This window comes from Fistularia commersonii, chromosome 1 (assembly GCF_037954325.1).
Source record: "Fistularia commersonii isolate RoL2024-O1a breed Wild chromosome 1, RoL_Fcom_v1.0, whole genome shotgun sequence".
NCBI classification, from domain to species: domain Eukaryota; kingdom Metazoa; phylum Chordata; class Actinopteri; order Syngnathiformes; family Fistulariidae; genus Fistularia; species Fistularia commersonii.
Window position 1 is genome coordinate 4,208,885 of NC_141284.1, and position 20,264 is coordinate 4,229,148.

The window sequence follows — 20,264 nt, forward strand, 5'->3', positions numbered from 1 at the left end:
TCCAGGAAGTAGCCTCCTCTGAGGGACTTTTTTAAAGTTTGCATTCGCACAGGCAATAAGGGACGGCGGTAGGGAACGGTGGGCACCTTTACCACCACGAACAGTGAAACAAAACTGCCAACATAGAGAGCCAAGTTGCCGAAGCATACATGTCCTGCATGGCGGGAATAATAGCCCCGATCTATCACCTGTTTTTATATCTCACTGCGCGTCAAACACCCTTGCAGTTAGCTAACTCTGCACTTGTTTTGGCCGAAATGTTGATGTTCCGTCGCGAACTTGGAAACCCCTCTGTGATGTAGCAGGCCAGAAGACCTTGGACCTCTTCATCGGTGCATTCTCGCTAGTTCTGTTGATTTTATCACAAATCAAAAGCTGAGCTGTGACCAGAAGAAAACGGTGCCCCGCAGTGCACGAGAAATATCTTGAAAAAGGCGTGGCTTATAAGTTCTACCAATCACATTCTAGCAAGTGTCCCATGAGTACCTTTGGAACCGAAACAAAGGCCCTGCCTCGCAGTAGAAGATGAAAGAGCTGTAGGGACTGAAAGTCCATGGTCTCTGGTTTCTAAACACGAAAAAAACGACCTTGTTCCTGAAATATTTCTATTGATATACAGAAACATCGACGGATCATCCAAAGAGCCTCAAGTATTTGGAAATTGAATTCAGTCGGCCTTTGGGTTTTCACGTGTTTAAGTTCAGGCTGACCTTCGCCGACCTCGATCTTCCTTCACACACCCGCCTCCTCGTGAGCTTTCCGATATCCGGGACTTAAACATGATCTTTCCTGACGGCCGAAACCGCATTTATCCATCATTTCTATCCAAACATAACGAAAAGCGGAAACCGGAATCGGGTTTTTTTTTTCCATTTGATTTCGGAGGAGGCGCCAGTGGGGGTCGGAGTGGCGGCGCGGATACTGTTTGCTCTACAAATATCCTTCTCCAGCACCTCGCTGGGATGAGATTGAGGCCGGGACGGAGGGACGCCGTCTGGCTCGGTGTTTGGTCAGAGCTCAGCGCTGGAATCACCCCGAGGAACCGCGGTGATCCTCCGACCCGGGCGGGGAACGGGGTCGGCTCGATAGCGGAGAAAATACATCCAACGGAAACGGCCATCTTTGTCATTAGTCTTGTCTTGGCTTTGAAAATTTAAAATGTTAGCATGTTGCTGTTTTCCAGCTCATGTTTATTAGCTAGTTTTTGTATTTTTGCGGTTCAGAAAAGCATCCGATGATTATCTGCGAGGAAACCGGAGATCCTAGAGCACGGGTCGGCAATCCGTTTGAAAATAATTAATGAGCATTTGATTAAAATGTATTTTATCTTAGCTCGTTTATTTTTACATTTGAAGATTATGTCGATCAAAACCGGCATTTTTTTTGGTTTGCTGCCGTTGGATCAGTCAAGTTTGGCATTTTTTCTTTCAGAAATACAAGAAGGACTAAAAGGTAACCTTCAACCCAATGTTTTTTTTTTTGCAGAAATGTAATTTCATTTTCTCTGCAGTTTTTCCTTTGATTTAAAAATTGCAACACATTGTTTATACATAGCATAAAGGCAAAAAAACACAAAACATTATATGCCGTGTTCATTCATTTTACTCTCTGGCTGGCTAAGTTTCTAACTCTGCCCCCTTCATCGAAACACGAGTGTCATAGGTCTCAGAGTGGAGTACCGCAAACACAAATGCAATTCTGCAAACTGGAGAAATTAATCAGATGGATTGGATTATCTGGATAAACCCTTGTTGGCAGAGTTTAATATTAGAACAGCTAAGGATCATTTCCTGAGAATGAATGAATATTATATATAAACCAACGCACAAGCGATTGTGCTATTTTGGGCGTACCGCACTAGCGCGGTTTAGCAATGCGTTCATCTTGGAATTTTAAGCGTCGCTAGTAGTAAATCAAGAAAGGAATAACGGATAAACCTCCAGCTGCTTCTTCTGGGAGAGGTGACACTCCTAGTTTGAGTTAGATGGTTTTGATAATTATAAGATAATAGTACGTTATTGATGCCCATCGGGGAAATTTGTGTGTCACAGCAACGCAACAATAACAATAAATATGAATATAAATGAACGACACAATTAAAAGGACGGAGACAACAAGGATAAACGGGACCCATAAAGTATTCTCGTAATGTTTTGATTTGTTTTTTACGTAGAGTGTGTTGACACTACTGCTATCACAGTCATCTCTGCGGTCCCCTCCACACCGCTCTCCTCTGGTCGTATTATCAGACACATCCCTCACTGTAACCTTTCAGGAATTATCAAATCCCCCAAACGGAGGGTCCATAAATCTTCCGTGATTAAAACGGCGAGGCCGATCCGGACCGGAGCCGAGGTCCGAGGTGGTCCTCCGGAGGATGAGGCGCACCGCGGGTCAACCGGGCTACGAAGACGACATCAATCCTCCGCAAGAACCTCCCTCTGCTGCTTTCGCTGACAGGGCAGAGAATAACGCTTCCTCCCAACGGCGCCGCGCTTCGATTCCTGCCCTCCTTTTTTCTCCCAAATTAATATTTCCTAGAATTGCTCTTTCTTCTCCAGCTCTGTTCGTCAGGGGGGGGGAGGAAAGAGTGCACTCAGGTTGGTCCGGACAGTCCATTAACTCGGAGCGGGACGCCCGGAACAAGATGGCAGGCGACTGAATGAGATTTCCGGGGAGAGAAATATCAAAATGGGAGTTCTGGCTGTTTATTTTTGGTCCTTATAATGAGGCTTTTTTTTTTTTTTTCCAAGAGCCATAAAGGTAGGATCTGGTCTGCACTGATGAGAGGTTGGAAACTCGGCCTGGAGCAGATTGTTAGCGGAGGGGGGTCATCGGGGTTATACTGCATCTCCAGAAGATGACAGCAATTTCCACGGTCGAAGGCCAGGGGGGACTCAGAACCCCAAACAGACGAGATGTCTTTTCTAAGATATGCTTTTCTTTTTTTTGATAACAGCCGCGCGAAAGAACGGAACCGGCAATAGAGGAATTTGAAAATAACACGAGAAAGGAGCTGAAATTACGGCATTCTAACACATCGGCCGTGTTTTTACAAACACAGCAAACCTGAGTGGGTTCTCCAGATTCTCCGTCTTCTTCCCACTGTCCAAAAAAAACGGGTTCATTGACGACTCTAAATTGTCCATCAATGTGAATGATTGCGTCTCTATATTTGCCCCATGTGATTGACAGGTGAACTGTCCAGGTTTCACTTTGAGGCGGTCACCTCTCCTCTCTCGATGTTGAGAGTCAGTGTCACCTGCGAACATCGTAGTCCACAGAGATTCCTGTCCAACATCCGACTGTCGGCCCGTCCGTCACCGCCGTAAGCAAGATGGGACTCGGAGCTGACCCCCGACGTAATCCCGCCTCCACCTTGTACTTCTCTGTCACACCTGCGGCACACCTCACCACTGTCTCACAGCTAGCATACATGTCCTGCACCTGTCTAACCTACTTCTATGTCTAGACTTCCTCAGAGTACCACAGCTCCTTTCTTGGCGCCCTGTTGTTTGCTTTGTTTATATCCGCAAAGACACAGTGCAGCAAATACTACGTCTGCAGAACTCTTTCTAGGCATGACACCAAAATGTCGCTGACAAGTGCTGACTTCTGCTCTAGTCTAGTTTCCAGGACTCTTTCTTGTTACCTGCACATCTCCCTTATTCTTCAAAATACAAATACCTAATCACTGAGAAGATATGCCTTGGCGGCTCCCATTACTCTGATTGGCTGTTCTGTCACAGGCTCCGCCTAACCGGTCAAAGGACCCAACCTTGGTCTCTGATAACACCGACCGGGACTCATCTGACGTAGACCGAAAAGGTCTGGAGATGCTACTGCAGCGATAAACTTTGGAATCGTGATAACGTATATTGAACAAATGCCAGGTTACTTAAAAAATGTATCTGGAGGTCACATCGGGGATCCAGGAAAGTCGTCTCCTGACGGGGGAACAATTAACTGTCCAATCGACAGTGCAAGGTTTTTCTTTCTCAAGATGCCGAGGTAGTGATTTATGTCGCCGTTAAGTTTTTCTTGGGGGGGATAACATTGCGTCGTTTGGCTTGACGACATCGACGCCTCTCCGCTCGCGATCAAAAGCGAACGGGCCGAATCCAGGACGTTCTCTGCCGAGCTGAATTTCAAAATAGCGCCAATAAACTGGGTAAATGTGGCATGTGAAAACATGGAGAGAACAGTTACATAACCGCGGCGTGAAATCGAGACTGAATTTATGTTACCGGGAAGAGGAGGGTCTAAAAACGGCTCAGCCGTCGGCGTAGAAAACAAATCAGATCAAGGCAATTAATCTTGGATCTGGAAAATCATGAATTTCTTCAAAGATGATTGATTCTTTTTTTTTTTTTTTTAGCATATAAATAAATATTTTCCCAGCGTAATCGCTTCCCATAAACCGGCCTGCGCGTCGAGGGGCGGGTGCAACCCAGAGTCCGGGCGGCGGCGTTTATCTGAAAAGTCGTTTTTGAGATACAGATCTAACAGCCGGCGAGGATGATGAACGCCAGCGTGTTTGGTTATTAAGTATGATTGACGCCGCAACATCGGTCGAGGGGAAGTCGTGCACGGCTACGCCTGCCTGGGCTTTTTGTGTTTTTGTTTATACTGCCTGTGTGTTGGTTTCGCCATCATCCTGGCGAGGCTGGTCGTGGGAGGAGCTGCCAGGTTGATGTGTGACAGAAAGGCTTCTGCTTCTGACGGCTCTCCGGCAGGTGGAATGAAGAACGGCCGCTGTCGATTTTGTTTTCGGCGTTTTGGCGGATAAACGGCGAACGTTCTCCTCCTTTCCTGTCGTTCCCTTCGGGGCTCAAATCATCCGCCGCCACCTTACGCTCTGCTTTCACACCGAGGGTGTCACAGTCATTTTCACCGAGGGCCACATCGGCATAATGGTTTCCCTCAAAAGGGCAACATGTAACGTTAACAGTATAAATGTAGGGAAATGTAATGTAAAAAAAAAAAAAAATGAACTACTCAATGTTAGATAAAACTCATTCAAATCCAAAATTCCCATCTTTCTTGGAACAGCCTTCAATCTGCATCTACTTTAAGCTTCCTGGACATTTAGGGATCATTTGTATTTTTCAGTTCCACTTGATGAAAATCGCAATGATATGAGGGAAATTTAGTTTATGGTCAAAGGACTATCGTAACCATTGAAGACGAGCAAAAAAAAAAAAGCACAATATGGATTCATATGTATAATGAAACGTTATACATGTGAAGAAACATCCAATACATGCCCAGAAAGCCCTGGAGATTTTCATACCGTTCGTTACTGTAATATTCCGTAGGAATATATTGTTGCCTTAATGTTGATGTCATAAGGTATATTGGTGCCTTAATGTTGATGTCATAAGGTTGATGCCTTGGTGTTGATCCTTTAATGTTGAGTCTTTAATGTTGATGATACGTATACTATATAAGCGGTATCCTCCAACCGATATTGGGGCTTCTTCTTCTTATTCTCACTCTGGAATATGCTCTGCCATTAAAGCCTACACCCGTTGTAACGTCCCAAGGATCGTTCTTGTACACACAGTACATTTCTCAAACCGAGAAACATTACAGTTACAACATATCTTTGCGAGCCATCCTTTTCCAGGATGTTAGACATTATATACCAAGAAAAGGAATAGACTTTGTTGCATGAGAGTGGTGCTTGCCAAGGTGATTTCTGAACCCGTCTCTCAAAGTCAACAGCGTAAGTCACACTGATTTGCAGTAAGTATTGATTATTATGTTTTTGTGTGAAAATCACATTTTGCCGTTTCGTTCTCCTTCTTCTGAACCTCCACATCTTCACCCCGTCTTCTCCAAAACCAGTCACCATCTCTGGTCTCACCTCCGTCTTCACCACCCGTTCCTTTCCTTTTGGCTGATACTCGTTTATCAACCCTGATGCTTTTCTCCAACCTTTCCGACCCGCTCGCTCACTATCTTCAATGTTCTACCGATTGAACATCTGATCTGCTGCAACTACCTTCCCAGCTGGATGCCAACACCGCCCAGATGTTGATTTTCGATTTAATGACAGCCGAGTGACCTTGGAATCGAACCACCAACTTTGCGCTCTACCAGCTGCCGCCCCTTTACGATGATGTTTTGATTACCAACGCCACAGGGTCTAGCTCAGGGGTGAGCAAACTTTATGGTTCAGGGTCCGCATTGACTTAAAATTTGACGGACGGGGCCGGTCACCACAAGATACGATACAGTAGAAAAAAACAAAAACAAAAATGCATTTGTTAACAGTACATATCAGACTCGTCTGACATTTGTTTTGAAAATAAAGCCAATCTGTGTCATTCAGTTCAGGAAAAGTGTTTTTCTGGACTAAAAGCCGCACCTGTATATAAGCCGCGTTCGCTCTATTTAAAAAAAAAAAAAAAGATAATAAAAGGATACACAAGCCGCAACAGCTTATTAGTCGCAGATATCTATATTGAAAAATGTTATATTTACTCCATGTGCAGAATGATTTTGAAATGTAAATGTACATGTATGTACCAGAATAGATTCTTTCCCAACAGTGCCTTTTAACACGGCAGCAACTTTCCTGACTTAAACGGAACAGAACCAAGATAAATAAAGTAATATTTATCTCAATTTTTTTTTTTGTGTTTGAAATCACGAGACACCTTAATCATCTTCGCCCAAACCCGACTGTCTTCTTCAGTGTCGGAGTTAAACAACCGGGCGTTTTGGCTTTAAGTCGGATCTGCACAGTGGATACACCTGAGCCACCTGCTCCCTGTATGTTCACCCAGTCCTGCAGGACATTTTCAAGTTCAGGCCACCTGCTTTTATGTCCTCTAAAAGCTTTTCTCGACTTTTGGCATCACATGAGATCTTCCCGCTGCCACCTCCAGCGTCTCCTGGTAGATTCATTGATGCTAAGCTTGCGTGCAGCAGCGCGGTTTCCTTCCTGGAAAGCAAGATCGACGGCTTTCAACTTAAAACTTGCATCATGCCAACTTCTTCGTGTGGGTTCCACGATGAAGGGGAAGGATTGGAAAATAATTATTGGGTAATTTGACCTTTGTATTCGATCTGCTTAGAAAAGATGCATTGATTTTTCTTCCTTCTGATTCTCATTCCTGTTACAGCGCCCCTAGCGGGGGGAAAAAATCTGCAGACTAGACGCTCCTTTATATAAGCCTCACGGATTCAAAACCTATGAAAAAAGTAGCGGCTTTTAGTCCAGAAAATACAGTAGCTCCAAAAATGAAATAATCTCCAGTTTGAGCTGCCACATTCATTGATCCAATCATTCACATCAAGTATGAATTCAGTACCAAACGTTGGCGGGCCAGATTTAGAAGACCGACGGGCCGGATGTGGCCCGCGGGCCGTAGTTTGCCCGCCCCTGATCCAGCTCCTCTGGGGGGACCCCGAAAAGGCGCTTCGATCCGCCTGTCAACCTCCCGCTCATTCCTGAACAAGACCCCGAGATAATTGACCTCCTCGGCTTGGGGCGGGACCTCTTCCCCGACCCTTAGCGGGTATTTCCCCCCGTTTCGGAGGTCTCGGATTTGGAGGTGCTGATCTTCATCCCGGCCGCTTCACACTCGGCTGCGAACCGTTCCAGCGGGAGCTGGAGATCATGGCCCGAGCCAACGGAGGCGTGCGCTTTATCTCCGAAAACACACAACGTGAGGCTGAAATGAACCAACAGGAACAGTACACACCGTATCCACCCCCGCCAAAATAAAAGAAATATATATCAGTCTTCCTCAGCTGCACGGGATGACAAACTCGTGAGCCAGAGAGTGTTTAGTAATATATAAAGGTCTTTTTATGTGAGAAAGAGTTGCTTTTATAAGCCGACACAGACGACAGCTTTATCGCAGTCTGCTCCCCCGGACGCAGCAGGACTGAGATTGGGGGGGGGGGGAAATCATCACACACACACTTCATTCCCCCGAAAAACACATCATCAAAGTGGAACAGCGAGTCCCCCAATCTGAAGCATCAAAAACTGATAGTTTTGCAAACACAAACACACACACACACGTACCCACGCACACACACACACACACATCGGATTCTGGAGGAAGCTTTAAAAGACAAAGAAAAACGTTCCAGAACCTTCCGGAGGTGGTTGTTCACGTGTCGGTTTCGGACATTATTTTACAGACGGCCAAACAGCCATTCACTCTGGAAAATTAATGTGACGAGAGTCATAATTAAATGGAGTTTTGTTCCCGTCCAATGCCGAGCTCTAGGTCAACATGAAGCCCAAATAAACCATTAATTAAGGAGATTTAAAAGAAGGAGGGCTGTTGCAACTGGAGATGTACAAACAAAGCTTTGGTGGAGAAAAGCTACAAACTCTTTCATATCCGAATATTTCAGATTTCCATTTGTTAAGAATAAATATTGAATTAAATTTGAAAAAGAAATCAGTATATTTAGAAGCTTCTTTTTTTTTTAATTTCATTAGAATTTGTTTTTAAAAATCATAACAAAAACATAATATTTTTATATTTTTTTTTATATAATATTTTATTTACTATTTTGATTTATTCATTATTAACATTATATATTATTTATCATGTTTTACTGTTTTAAATCCCACTTATGCTGTAGGATTTGGGACAAAAAAATTAGAATTGTTTTTATTCTGTTCCATTTGTGGGTGTAAGGTGGCATTTTTAAAAGTTCTTTTTTAATGTTTTTATTTGATTTCAATTTCCAGTGTTTATTGAAGATGACAATTTAATATCAGGTTATTCGTTTCTTTTTGCCTGATATGACATTGCATCTGAAGTCTGAGAAAACAGGGGCTAATGTCAAGTTGTTTTGAGTCTGTGTCACCACACACACACACACACACACACACACACACACACACACACACACACACACACACACACACACACACACACACACACTTTCCTTCCTTGCCAAAGATGATGTCAACCTGTTTGAATCTTCCCTCAACAAGAATGGTGTGTGTGTGTGTATGTGTGTGTATGTGTGTGTGTGCATTTGTGTGTGCATGTGTGTGTGCATTTGTATGTAAGTGTGTGCGTCTATGGGGACGAGCGCCGAAACACAGTGACAGCCATCAAACTGTCAGAGCGGAAAGTTCGACTGACGGTGAAATGCAATAAACATACACGATTTAACAGAACTAAAAATGTCAGATAATTTTTTCCAAGCTTTAACTGACAACCAAACGCTAATTAGCAAGGTTAGCGCCGCTGGTCGTCTCCGCGTGGTTCATTACGCGGTTGTAACGACAGGACATTGCACCTGCACGCTGTCAGTGACTTGACACGAGGCGCCACCTCTGCCTTTTCCGGCTAGCAGGTGAACGTCCCAGCGGCCGGCTGGAGAGGATGCAACATATATCATGGCGGTGTGTGTGTGTGTGTGTGTGTGTGTGCTTGTCACAGCGTGAGGGTTGGAGCGCGGATTTGGGTCAGGCCCCTCGTGTGAGTGTTTCCAGCAAGAGCCCGGGCCTTTATTTGCACACTTAGCTTTGTTGTTCTTCGCTTTGAGGAAGTTTTTTGGGTTCTCCAGCTGGAGATGTTTTGAAAGGTTTGGGAAAGCAAAGTGTAAAATATGACAAATATCCACTGACATGCCTGTAAGAGGTTTAAAGGGTAATAAATGCCAAAGTAGGGCAAAATAATATGGATATAAAAAAAAAAAAAAAAAAAAAAAAAGGATATACAATATGCAGAGGAGCTTTTGACCTGGATAGATATGACTATCTGTGTATGCGTTAAAATAACTGCATGATTAAATTCAACGTAAGTGGATTTCACTTCGATTGGCATCACAGTAAGAGGATCTGTTCATTTTGTTTTATAGATTGATTTAAATTATTTCACCCTAATAGATAATAGCTAGCTAATCAAGAAGTTGTTTCTATCCTCAATAATATCCAACTTATTTTGTGATGATGCTTTTAAAAAATTTAGACCAGAAAGCTATTTTTATGAGTAATGCGGTGGCATTTCTGCTCGAAAACTGAATATTGTCGTTTGGTAGAAAAAAAAAAAATACAGCAGATTTTCTTGTTAATCTTCAATGATATTTGGATATTTCAGGCTGAGCCGAACAATTTCCTTTCACGAATTGAAGCAGAATTGCTGAAGACGAAGGTTAAACTCTTGTGCGGTGAGAAGAAATGCAACACCTCATAACGCAGGGCATTGTGGAAATCAGGAAGTAAACTAATGACTGACAGCAGTGGGGACTCCTGGACGAGCTGATCAGTGTCGAAATGTACGAAAATAATGTTAAAAAAAAAAAAAAAGGGCAAAAATTAAAAAAAAAAAAATTAAAATAGAAAAACATTTTCCCCACATCTGGCTTTGCTTATGATAATGGTAGAATCCACGGCACAACCTGAGAGCGGATTAGATTGGATGCATGTGAGCGTATTCCGCGACGCCACTCCTTTGCTAACGTTGCAAACAGACCCGGTCTCTCCGGAGCCAGGAACCCCGGCTCCGAAAGCAGCTGCAGATGAAAGGGAATCTGCGGGCGGAAAAAAAAGAAAAAAAAGAAAACGCAAAGCGCTCAGCGAAATCCCCCCGAACGATTCCGACACACGCAGCTCGGCCACAATGAATCGGAAAAAAAAAAAACCCGGCGTTAAAAATGGTCAACCATTGGGCCCTTTAATGTGTGCTTTTTTTTTTTTTTTCCCCCAACCTCCCATGTGAGTTTATTGGATGTGAAAATGTAAAATGTGAAATGAAATAGCTCTCAGAGAAGATTAATTCATGCATAAAACCAAAAAAAAAAAGGTTATATTTCTACCCTTTTTTTCACCTCCCTCACCGGGGGGATTTCCCCCCCCGACTGGAGAGCCTCCTTCTAATTTGCAAGGCGGCCACATGAGGCACATCTTGCACTTTTACCGTCTAATCTCCCTTCTCCTTTACGATGGGGGAGCTCCCGGCAGGAGGTCACGTTTCCAGATCAATTACGATCCGTGCCAGACGATAACATTGAAATTCGCTTGTATTGTGGGTGCGATAATGAAGGAGCCCAAGGACGAAGACGGCGCCGCCTCCGATCTGAACGGTTCGGTCGGAGAAAGGAACCTGCTGGGGGTAGCAGATCCGGAAAACAGATTCACCAGATCGGGGATTTGAATTTCACTCTGGCGGCCAAGGTCAGCAGAGGAACCGGCGAATGATAATGGCAGGTCAAGAAGGTCAAGAAGGTGACTTTTGACCTCTTGGTCCTACTGAAGTCCCTGTACCTAAGGTCCACTGAGGAAGAGTCCGTTGGAGTCTTTGACGAGCCCAGATTTTTAACCTTGTGCCATAAAATACGAAAAGATTCGTAGCGTTGGCTGGTGGAGCCTGAAGGTAGCCATGATACGCCCAAAAAAAAGTTTGTCTACTGCAGGTTGAGCAACAGGACAAGAGCTGGTTCCAGACAAGGTACTTCCTGGTCCACCTGAATGACCTGTGGTCACATTGGGTCCACGTCCAGAAGGAACTAAAGTTATCAGGTCACATGAAAAGGAAACTGCTGGTAACCGTTAACTATAACAACTCACTTTGCGCGGAGACTAGCTGGCAAGCGGAGCGGGCGAATACGGCACCGTCCAAGGAAGACAGCTTTGTTTACATTTTCTGTGTTGTTCCGACTTACGGCGAAAATCATGTTTCGTCGTGCCGTCGGAACAGAACTCCACCAAAGAGTCAAGGACTTCCTGTCTTTACTTTTAGCCTCATTGCTAAACTAGACACACTGATTTTTGGATATAAAAGTGTGTCAAAGTGTGTGCTTCCAGACACTGGGAGCTGCGTCCTCTTCTTCCTAGCTCTCGTCCAAGTCTCCAGCTTCCCTGGATTCAGGTCTTCCTCGGCTCCCGAGAGCTCCGTTAGTCGTCGACCTGCGCCGTACTTTGTCCCAAGTCATGCCAACGTAACGCACATCATTAAAAAGTGTCTTTTGCAGCCGGATAAGAAAAGGACAGCTTTACTTTGGCTATTTTTTCGGTGAAGACTAGGGTTCCACTCAGTTGGAGTCCTGTGTTGGAGAACTAGAACGCTGGCAAACTCCCGCGTTATTACGCATTATGTAATCGGCATTTCCTCGACGCAGATAAGCCGATGTAAGACACGGACCGATTACTGCTTTACAAGACATACGATTTAGCACGCCCGCGGCCCTTTAAGCGCAGAAATCACTGTTTGCCTGTCGCGGGCGGAGCGTTTTTCTTCCCGAGCGAAGACCCAGGGCAGTTAGAAACCTTCAGATAACGGGGGAGGGCGAGCCAGACTTCTAATGAGGGCGCCGGTTCTTTGGATCATCGTGTAGCAACAAAGTGGAACTGAGTCCGAACATGTCGGATTCAGCCCGGCGGATGATAGCAACTGACTGATGAGGCTCGCTCTTTGATTAGCTTAGCTTCATGTGCCACCCCACTTCCTCCCCCGCGGCTTTTGGACAGCGCGATATTAAAAACAGAGACGGGCTCGGAGACGCGGGGACGTGCTCTCCGGCTCCTTCGCGCGCAAAACCAAAAAGATTCTGCAGGAATTCCTGAGCTCAAAGGCGCCGCGACGCGCGGCCAAACAAATCCATCTTTCTGACAGAGTGATTTCCAAAGAGCAGAATGGGTGAGTTGGCGGGGGCGGATGGGACTCCTGCATGTGCACATCTGATCTGCGCCCACCTGGGAAAAGCTGTGTGTGTGTGTGTGTGTGTGTGTGTGTGACAGGTGTGTGTGCAGAGTAAAGAAAGAGAGGTGGGGAATTAAGAATGAGTCACTCAGTGCGGTATGTGGACTGTTTTCGGAAGCAGGCTTGGGGCGGTATTTAAATCCTCTGCCGAGGACGCCGGGGTTGAAGAAAAAGAATTGTATCACTTCACTGGATATTGATTAGCTTTTTGGTTCGCTTCTAATGAGAGCTTCGCGACCAATCGAACGGAAGATGATTGACGGGACGAAGGGAATCCGGCGCCTTCCGTCGAAGTGTCCGACCAATCGGAGCGGCTCCCTCCGGAGAAAGCTCTCGCAGGATCCGGTCGGAGTCGGTTGACGCGAGAAGAATCTAAATTAGAGCGCCGACCTGAATTATCTCCTCTTTGGCCACGTGTGAAAAGCCAACGCCGGAGAAATGACTACGTTATTACCCATCGATTCCGCCATTTCATTGCAACCCAACTCGAGATCACTCTGTTGAAAAGACGCGTTCTGATTCGGAACATCCCGACTCTTCCCTCCAACCCGGACGTACCCGACACGCCGACTGAAAGATGATATCTTAAATAAATACACCTGAGTCGTCTCTTCTCCTGGCCGACCGGTGTGAATACAAATCGGGGGATTACTTCCAAAATCGCGGCAGATGGACCAAATGAGCTGGAAGTATCTTTGTGATGTACTGCTGCAAACACGTTCCACTCTTCTAAATTCAATCCTCGTGAACCCCCCCGTTAGTTACTTTTTTTCTTTTTTTTTTCTTAAAAAAAAAAAAATTCTGGCGCGCTGCAATAGAACACAAGAGTCGACATTTCGTCAAAATCCCAAAATGTCCTGATGCGATCGGTCGTCGATGCAAAAACAACACGAGCGAAGAATGGGAGGCATAAAAGGAAAACTGGAGCTGCAAATAAAAAGAATAAAAATGCAGGTAGGCTTGTAATACACAGCATCCTCTGTATATTAAGAGCAGCTCCCCTTCAGGTGAACATAAAAAGCGGCGCCCGACGAGGTGAGGCTGCGAGGGGAGCGAGCGGACGATCCCCAAACAGAGGGAAAACAAGACTGAATCCAAATCCGACGGCGAAACATGAGGTCGGGGGCTTTGAAATTAAATCCTGAAAGTAAGAACAGCCAAACTGGACTCATGTGGATCAAAAAACTTCCAGACCGCTTTTTTTTTTTTTTTTGGCTAAAATGCAGAGGCACACAGCGTTCCACGGTCGAATCCAAACTCGTCGCGTTCAAGATGCATTTTTCGTGGCAGAAATGCAGACGGGTAGTTACTATAGGTTTTAGTTGCTGGTTAATATACTAATACACTACTACCTTGACTTACGAGTTTAATCGGTTCGCAACTCAAATTACATTTTCCCTATCCAACCTAGCTGTGTTGCATGTAATTAAAAAATCAATATGTACTTTAAAAATAACAAGTAATGTATAAAAAAAAATACATAAAAAAAAGAGAATGTAAAGAAATAAACTGTTTTTATTAAGTGTATTTACTTTACCGATAAGCTGAGTTTTTCATTTGGTGCTCTATCGTAACTCAAATTACTCGCGACGGTGAATGCGACCATTTATTGCGAAATTTTACTCACACACTTATGCTACATTTTATCGCTAAACTTAATCCAGCGACAGAGTGAATAGCGGTCCTCTTTTTAAAATAATCAAACCGTCCCCCGGCTGGCTTTCAATGACTTCCCCGATGCCACGATGCTGTCTGACAAACCAATTCACCGTAAGTGTGGAAGGTAAACGCTAACTAGCAAAAAAAAATTAAAAAAAAATAAATAATCGAAAATAAAAAAAAATAATAGAAAATAAAACAAAAAAAAAAACATTGAAAGAGTGACGCCTCATATCTCAGAAAATTTGTAAGTTGATGCACTCGTGAGACAAGGTTTCATTTAGCATTGCAGGTTTACAACAGCTTGTAGCTCAACCTTTGCCATTATGAGGTCAGATTAGCCTCTTGGCCTCTTGAAAATCTCGTCCCCGTCCCGTTTCTTTTTTTTCTTTCCTGCACTTAATCTGCTAAATGAAGGATTTTTCCGTGCTTATCTGCCCCATTGGTGGGCTGCCTTCATTGATCAACAACAACCCCTGTTCTTCCCAAATGTCAACGCTCGCGGTGACAGAGACAAAAGATACTCATTTCCTGACTCACCGGCGTATTTAATCAAATATGGATTGAAAAATTCATTTGGACAAGCGCCCCCACCCTTGACGAGCAGGGACGGCTGAGATTTGTGACCAAAAATAAATAAATTAGAAATCGGCGCCCACGAGCTGAGGTGGAGGACGGAGCTTACCGGTAAATGGGATCCTGCATCACCATCATCTTGCTTTCATCCCATGTCCACTCCTTCTTCTGCAAACAGAAAGAAAGGTAGACGGGAGACTCAGCGTGGATAAGACGTCTTTAAATAGCAGGGATTCATAGATTTACGTCCATTGTGTCAAACGCATGAGTGACCTATAACATCTGCATCCGCCCGACTTATTTACATTTGACCCCGCCGCCCCCTTCAGCCGCCCGTGGTCCCGTTTGATTAAACCCACCCTCCAGTTTAATGTCACAATCAAAATGTCAACACATGAGCACAAAGGAATTATTCATATTGATTTCTATCTCCGCAGAGCTTTGTTGACTCAATCCCCTCCTCGCCGTCTCCGCTCTTTCATTACCTCCGCCGCACTCTGAGGATGAAAATGGATCGCCGGCCGTCACTCTTGACATTTTTTTTCTTTTTTTTTTTTTTTGCCTTCCGAGCGGCGGGCAAAATGAGACGGCGGGGGAAAAAAAAAAAAAAACACGCGGACGCGTAAAGTATCCTCTCTATCGACCGTCCACTTTCTATTTCTGCCCAACGGTTAATTGGACTCCGAGAACTACAGACGGACTTGGAATTCCATGGCGTTGTCGAGGCGGTCGCGAGCTCAGGTGTGAACGTCCGTCACAGACCAAGTGTTACTTACTGGTTCAACTTCTAATACTTGGCTTAAAAGTTTGGAAAGACGCGTGTAAAACTGCCAACTCACATGTCAAAGTCAGCTTTATTGCCAATTTCTCTGCATCTACTGGACGTAGAGAGGATGTTTCTCACAATCCCATGGTGACATGAAATTGAAATAATAGTGCAAATTAACAGTAAAGTGCAGTGTTATATTGAACAGTAAAGAAACTGAGGCATGAAGTTTCAATTGCAAGCAGATACAGGCTGATATTTGATGGCATGGGAGTGTTTTTTTTTTAATTTTTTTGTGTGTAGTTTAGTGCAAAAGTAAGTAGGTAGTTTGTCATTCTATGACTCGCCATCGTAAAATGTCACCGTTTCTCGGAAAGGTCCCGCCCCTGCTAGCGCAATGCTAAAGAGTCTTAGCGTTAATCCAGAGACAAAGCGCTGATCAGGTGACATTATTTGTACTATAATAAACAGGACTGTCTCAGATAATTAGAATATTGTGAAAAAGTTCTTTATCTTCTGTAATGCAATAAAAAAAAAAAAAAAAACTTTTTCATGATATTCTAAGATTTTGAGATAGGATTTTTGAGTTTTCTTAAGATGTAAGCCATAATCAGCAATATTAAAATAATAAAATGCTTGCAATATTTCAGTTGATTTGTAATGAATCCAGCATGTATGACATTTTTGTTTTTGTAATTGCGTTACAGAAGATAAAGAACTTTATCACGATATTCTAATTTTCTGAGACAGTCCTGTACATTTTTATTCCCAGGCAGTTGCCGCTGAAGGTTTTATGGTTGTTGTTTTTTTTTTTTTTTTTTAATATTTGGTATTGATATTTGACAGCATGAGAGAGTAGAGAGTAGCAGCAGAGTTTTCCTATTTTTTTTTATTTTTTTTTATACAGTTTATGCAAAGGTTAGTAAGTAGTACCATAATGGTATCTGGTGCAACAGCAGTGCAAAGTAGCAGTCCTGCATAAATAAAAGTGGTCATATTTCGATATATTATCAGAGTCCAGTAGAGAGCGAGGGGAGAGGTCGGCGACTGGAGCTTGATGATCTTACATGTGAAGACTTTTCAAAGATTTTGAAAAGACTTGTGGAAAACTAAAACTTTCCTTTCCCGCCACGCTGGTAGCAAGTTTCCTGTTTCCGGTTTTGTGGGAGCTCATTTATTGGATGTTGATTCTGTCTTTACGGCGCCGAAACACACAAGACGTGCAATAACAAACCGGTTTGATGTTGTTGTTAGCCCCAAAAACTTTAGCGAAGGATTTAGCCACAACTGTACTAAAAACTGTTAGCGTACCTGCTTACACTTATCGACTGAGACGACGGGAGCTCGCTACGACTTTTTAAGATTTCGGCGTTAGACGTAAAAAAAATCACATCTTTGTTTGGCGGGCAGGTTGGGAGGAGTCAGAAGGAACCCGGTCATCACCTCCAGTGACTTGGTCTCGTGACCCATGGGTTTGCTGTATAAATGTGTACATATTGCACGAGAACAGAAAGCAGGTGACCGAAAAAATGCATCCCGGGAAACCTAGTACATGAACGTACATTTAACGTTGTTGTCAGAAAACCAAATCTGGAAAGTTTTCAATATCCAGAGTGCCTGAAAGGGGCAACAGCAGGATGGTGATGGTGATGATGATGATGATGCACCGCCGCAGTCAAGCGTTGATTTTGCTTTTTGATTTGATCGCTGGGGCGGAGAGTGAAATTGCTGGAGATCCTGGGGACAGGATCTGAAATCTGGTGTTTTTCAGCGGCGCTAAACTACCAGGCAGGTGTGATGACACAAAATTTAATGACAGTCATTTGAATTCATTTTTCTCCGACTTTCACCCAGGCGGTTTTAAGACAGTTCCTTTTTTTTTTATTTTACTGTTGGAGCGGAACAGCTGCTCCTTGGAGGTCCATTCAAGACCGACTCAATTAATCACCGCGGTTTAACAAGGATTCTGTGCACTGTGTATCCGCAACGTGCATCTGGCTGCAGGGGAAAAGTCAAGGTCAGGCTCCGCTAACACCGCCGTCCCAAATGTAAACTTTTCCGACCCGCCAGCCGAAGCGATAAAGTGCAATGAAAAAGAAGAAGAGGCTGAAGATACTGGGTCACTGGACACTTAAAAGTCCAAAAAAAAAAAAAAAAAAAGTCAGGGATTGAATGAGATGTGTTTTATCTGCATCATCCGGGCGAAGAGCCGAACCCTCGGCTTGCCCGCAGCGCCCGCTTTTCAACGGTTTATTCTGGATCAGGGGTCGGCTACCTTTACCACTCAAAAAGCCATTTTTCCCCACAGTAAAGAAAACAGCAGGAGCCACAGAACCCTTTTGAAATTTAAAATGAATTAACACGGCATATAACATTATTTTTTGGGCTTTTTTTTCTTTTTTTTTTTTTGCCTTGTATAAACAAAATATATTGCATTTTTTTTTTTTTTTTTTTTTTTCAAAGAACTGCAGAGAAAATGTCATTACGTTGCTGTATGCAACAAAACATTTTGAACTCCAGAAAAAAGAAAAGGGACATTGGGTTGAAGGTTACTTTTTAGCAAAATATTCAATGTTTATTTGAGACCTTGTATTTATGAAAAAAAAACAAAAAACAAACTTGAATTATCCACTGGCATTAAAACAAAAATGCCATTCTTTATCTGTATGCGGTCGTCCTTTTACTTGCGCATGCAGAAAGAGCAACAAAAATATTCTAACACGTTTTATTTAAATGTTACAAGATCCCCATAATCTGGGGATGAACGAACTAAACTAAAATACATTTTAATCAAATACTCAATTATTTTCAAAAGCGACCGTCTCCTATTACGTGGCTTCTAAGCTTAGTGTCAGAGCTACAGGAAGTGCGGCATTGTAACTAGCATCAACATGCACACGATCTTTAGGAAGAGTCGCGGTGCGTTCAGGTGTCGACTCTTAGATTTATGGTTAGAAACTGAATAAGAAACAGCAATAAGCTAAATTTGGTTGTGGTCCAGAGAGGTGCGCAAGATCTAAGCTACCGAAACGTTGACGTTCCTGGTGGCGCAACGTGGCTTCCTCCATGAACGCCATGTTTTGCTTGCTCCTAAGTTGAATGGCGGCTTTTACTTCTTTAGAGCGAACTTATCCAATACTACGCTAAAAGCCCAAGCGAGCCAACACCGCTACCTAGCCTCCGAAGCTACCAAAACGTTGACGTTCCTGGTGGCGCAACATGGCTCCCTCCATGAACGCCATATTTTGCTTGCTCTGAAGTTGAATGCCGCCTTTTTCTTCTTTAGGGCGAACTTTTCCAGTGCTACGCTAACAGCCCAAGCGAGCTGACACCGCTACCTAGCCTACTGCTAATGTCATGACGTTTTCAGTTTCACTAAAACAAAAATAAAGGTAAAAGTTTATGCAACATTAACTTATCATTCATGCTTATATCGACAAAGTAGAAAATCGCGCAATGGTTAAATTTACACACCACTCAACTTTTTGGTGGTTAGTTTTAGCCACCATGCTGCTGGCTTCGTTGTGAACAGCAAAAATAAACACACGAGTCTTGAATGTTCCTCGCAACACTCATTTTTATTTCTATTTGCGGGTAATTTCTTGATGGTTTTGGATTTTCCTTTTTGCTTTTCGCCGACCCTCTGAAAATAGTTATGCAAATTTCCAGCGCAATACTCTGTAATTTGCCGTTTATTTTGACGGAGTCATCACGGGAGTTGCCAATTTCCCAACACTACCAAAACAATTGCGACAAACTGACTGAAATTAAACCCATCCTGGTTTTCTACATTGAAAAAGTAATTCATTCAATAACCCGGTTTTGATGAAATATATAGTTTGAGAGCAAATTGATCGATTCTCCCCGACCCCGTTTTTATTTCAACCCTCTCACGAAAAGTTCTTCCGCGGGTTTCGTTTGTCTGTTTTGGAGAATAAAACCGACAGTTCCTTCATTTATGTTATCAGGAGCTGCTTGCAGGCTCGGGCAGTTATGGAAACCCTGTTCCAACCAAATGTTTTTGCGGTTCCATCCCTGCGCTCATGCTAGCCTGCAGAAGCTGCTAAGCGCTGCTAAGTGGCTGCCTGCTACTCGTGGCTCATCCATATTCTTGGTGGAGTCTTTGTTTGGCCTGTGTTTTTTTTTTTTTTTATATCCTATAAACATTCCCAGCTAGTACGGCGGATTTTTGATCCGGATGGTGCAGGAAATTAGCATAATTATGTAAATCCTTTATGTCTGAGAAACTTGTTTTTATTTTTAAATTAGGAATCTGATTATTTTCCCCTTTTTTCACACCTCTGGCTCAAAGGGGACAGGGCCTTCTTAGCTGCATTAAAGAAAATGTTGATGTTTGACTTTACCTCACATGCAATAAAAAAATCTTCAATGGCTTTTTATTTTTTCTCAAAATCTCACCTAACATTGGATCTTTATTTCCAATTCTAAATCACAACCACAAGTAAAAAAAAAAAAAGATCATAGCATGGTATATTTTGGTGTGTGATTGAATTTTTCAAACAATTTCTGATTGTATCTTAAGTTTTTTTTTTTTTTTTTTTAAATAAATAAAT

At 43.4% G+C, this 20,264-nt stretch overlaps 1 protein-coding gene across 1 annotated transcript in view; it reads right to left on the reverse strand.

The window, feature by feature from the left end:
* nos1apa (nitric oxide synthase 1 (neuronal) adaptor protein a) overlaps positions 1-20,264 on the reverse strand; it is a 155,712-nt gene that overhangs the window by 71,210 nt on the left and 64,238 nt on the right. The window contains exon 4 of the mRNA XM_086144846.1: positions 15,034-15,092. Coding sequence (XP_086000972.1) covers positions 15,034-15,092 — 59 coding nt within the window. The remainder of the gene's footprint in view (positions 1-15,033; positions 15,093-20,264) is intronic.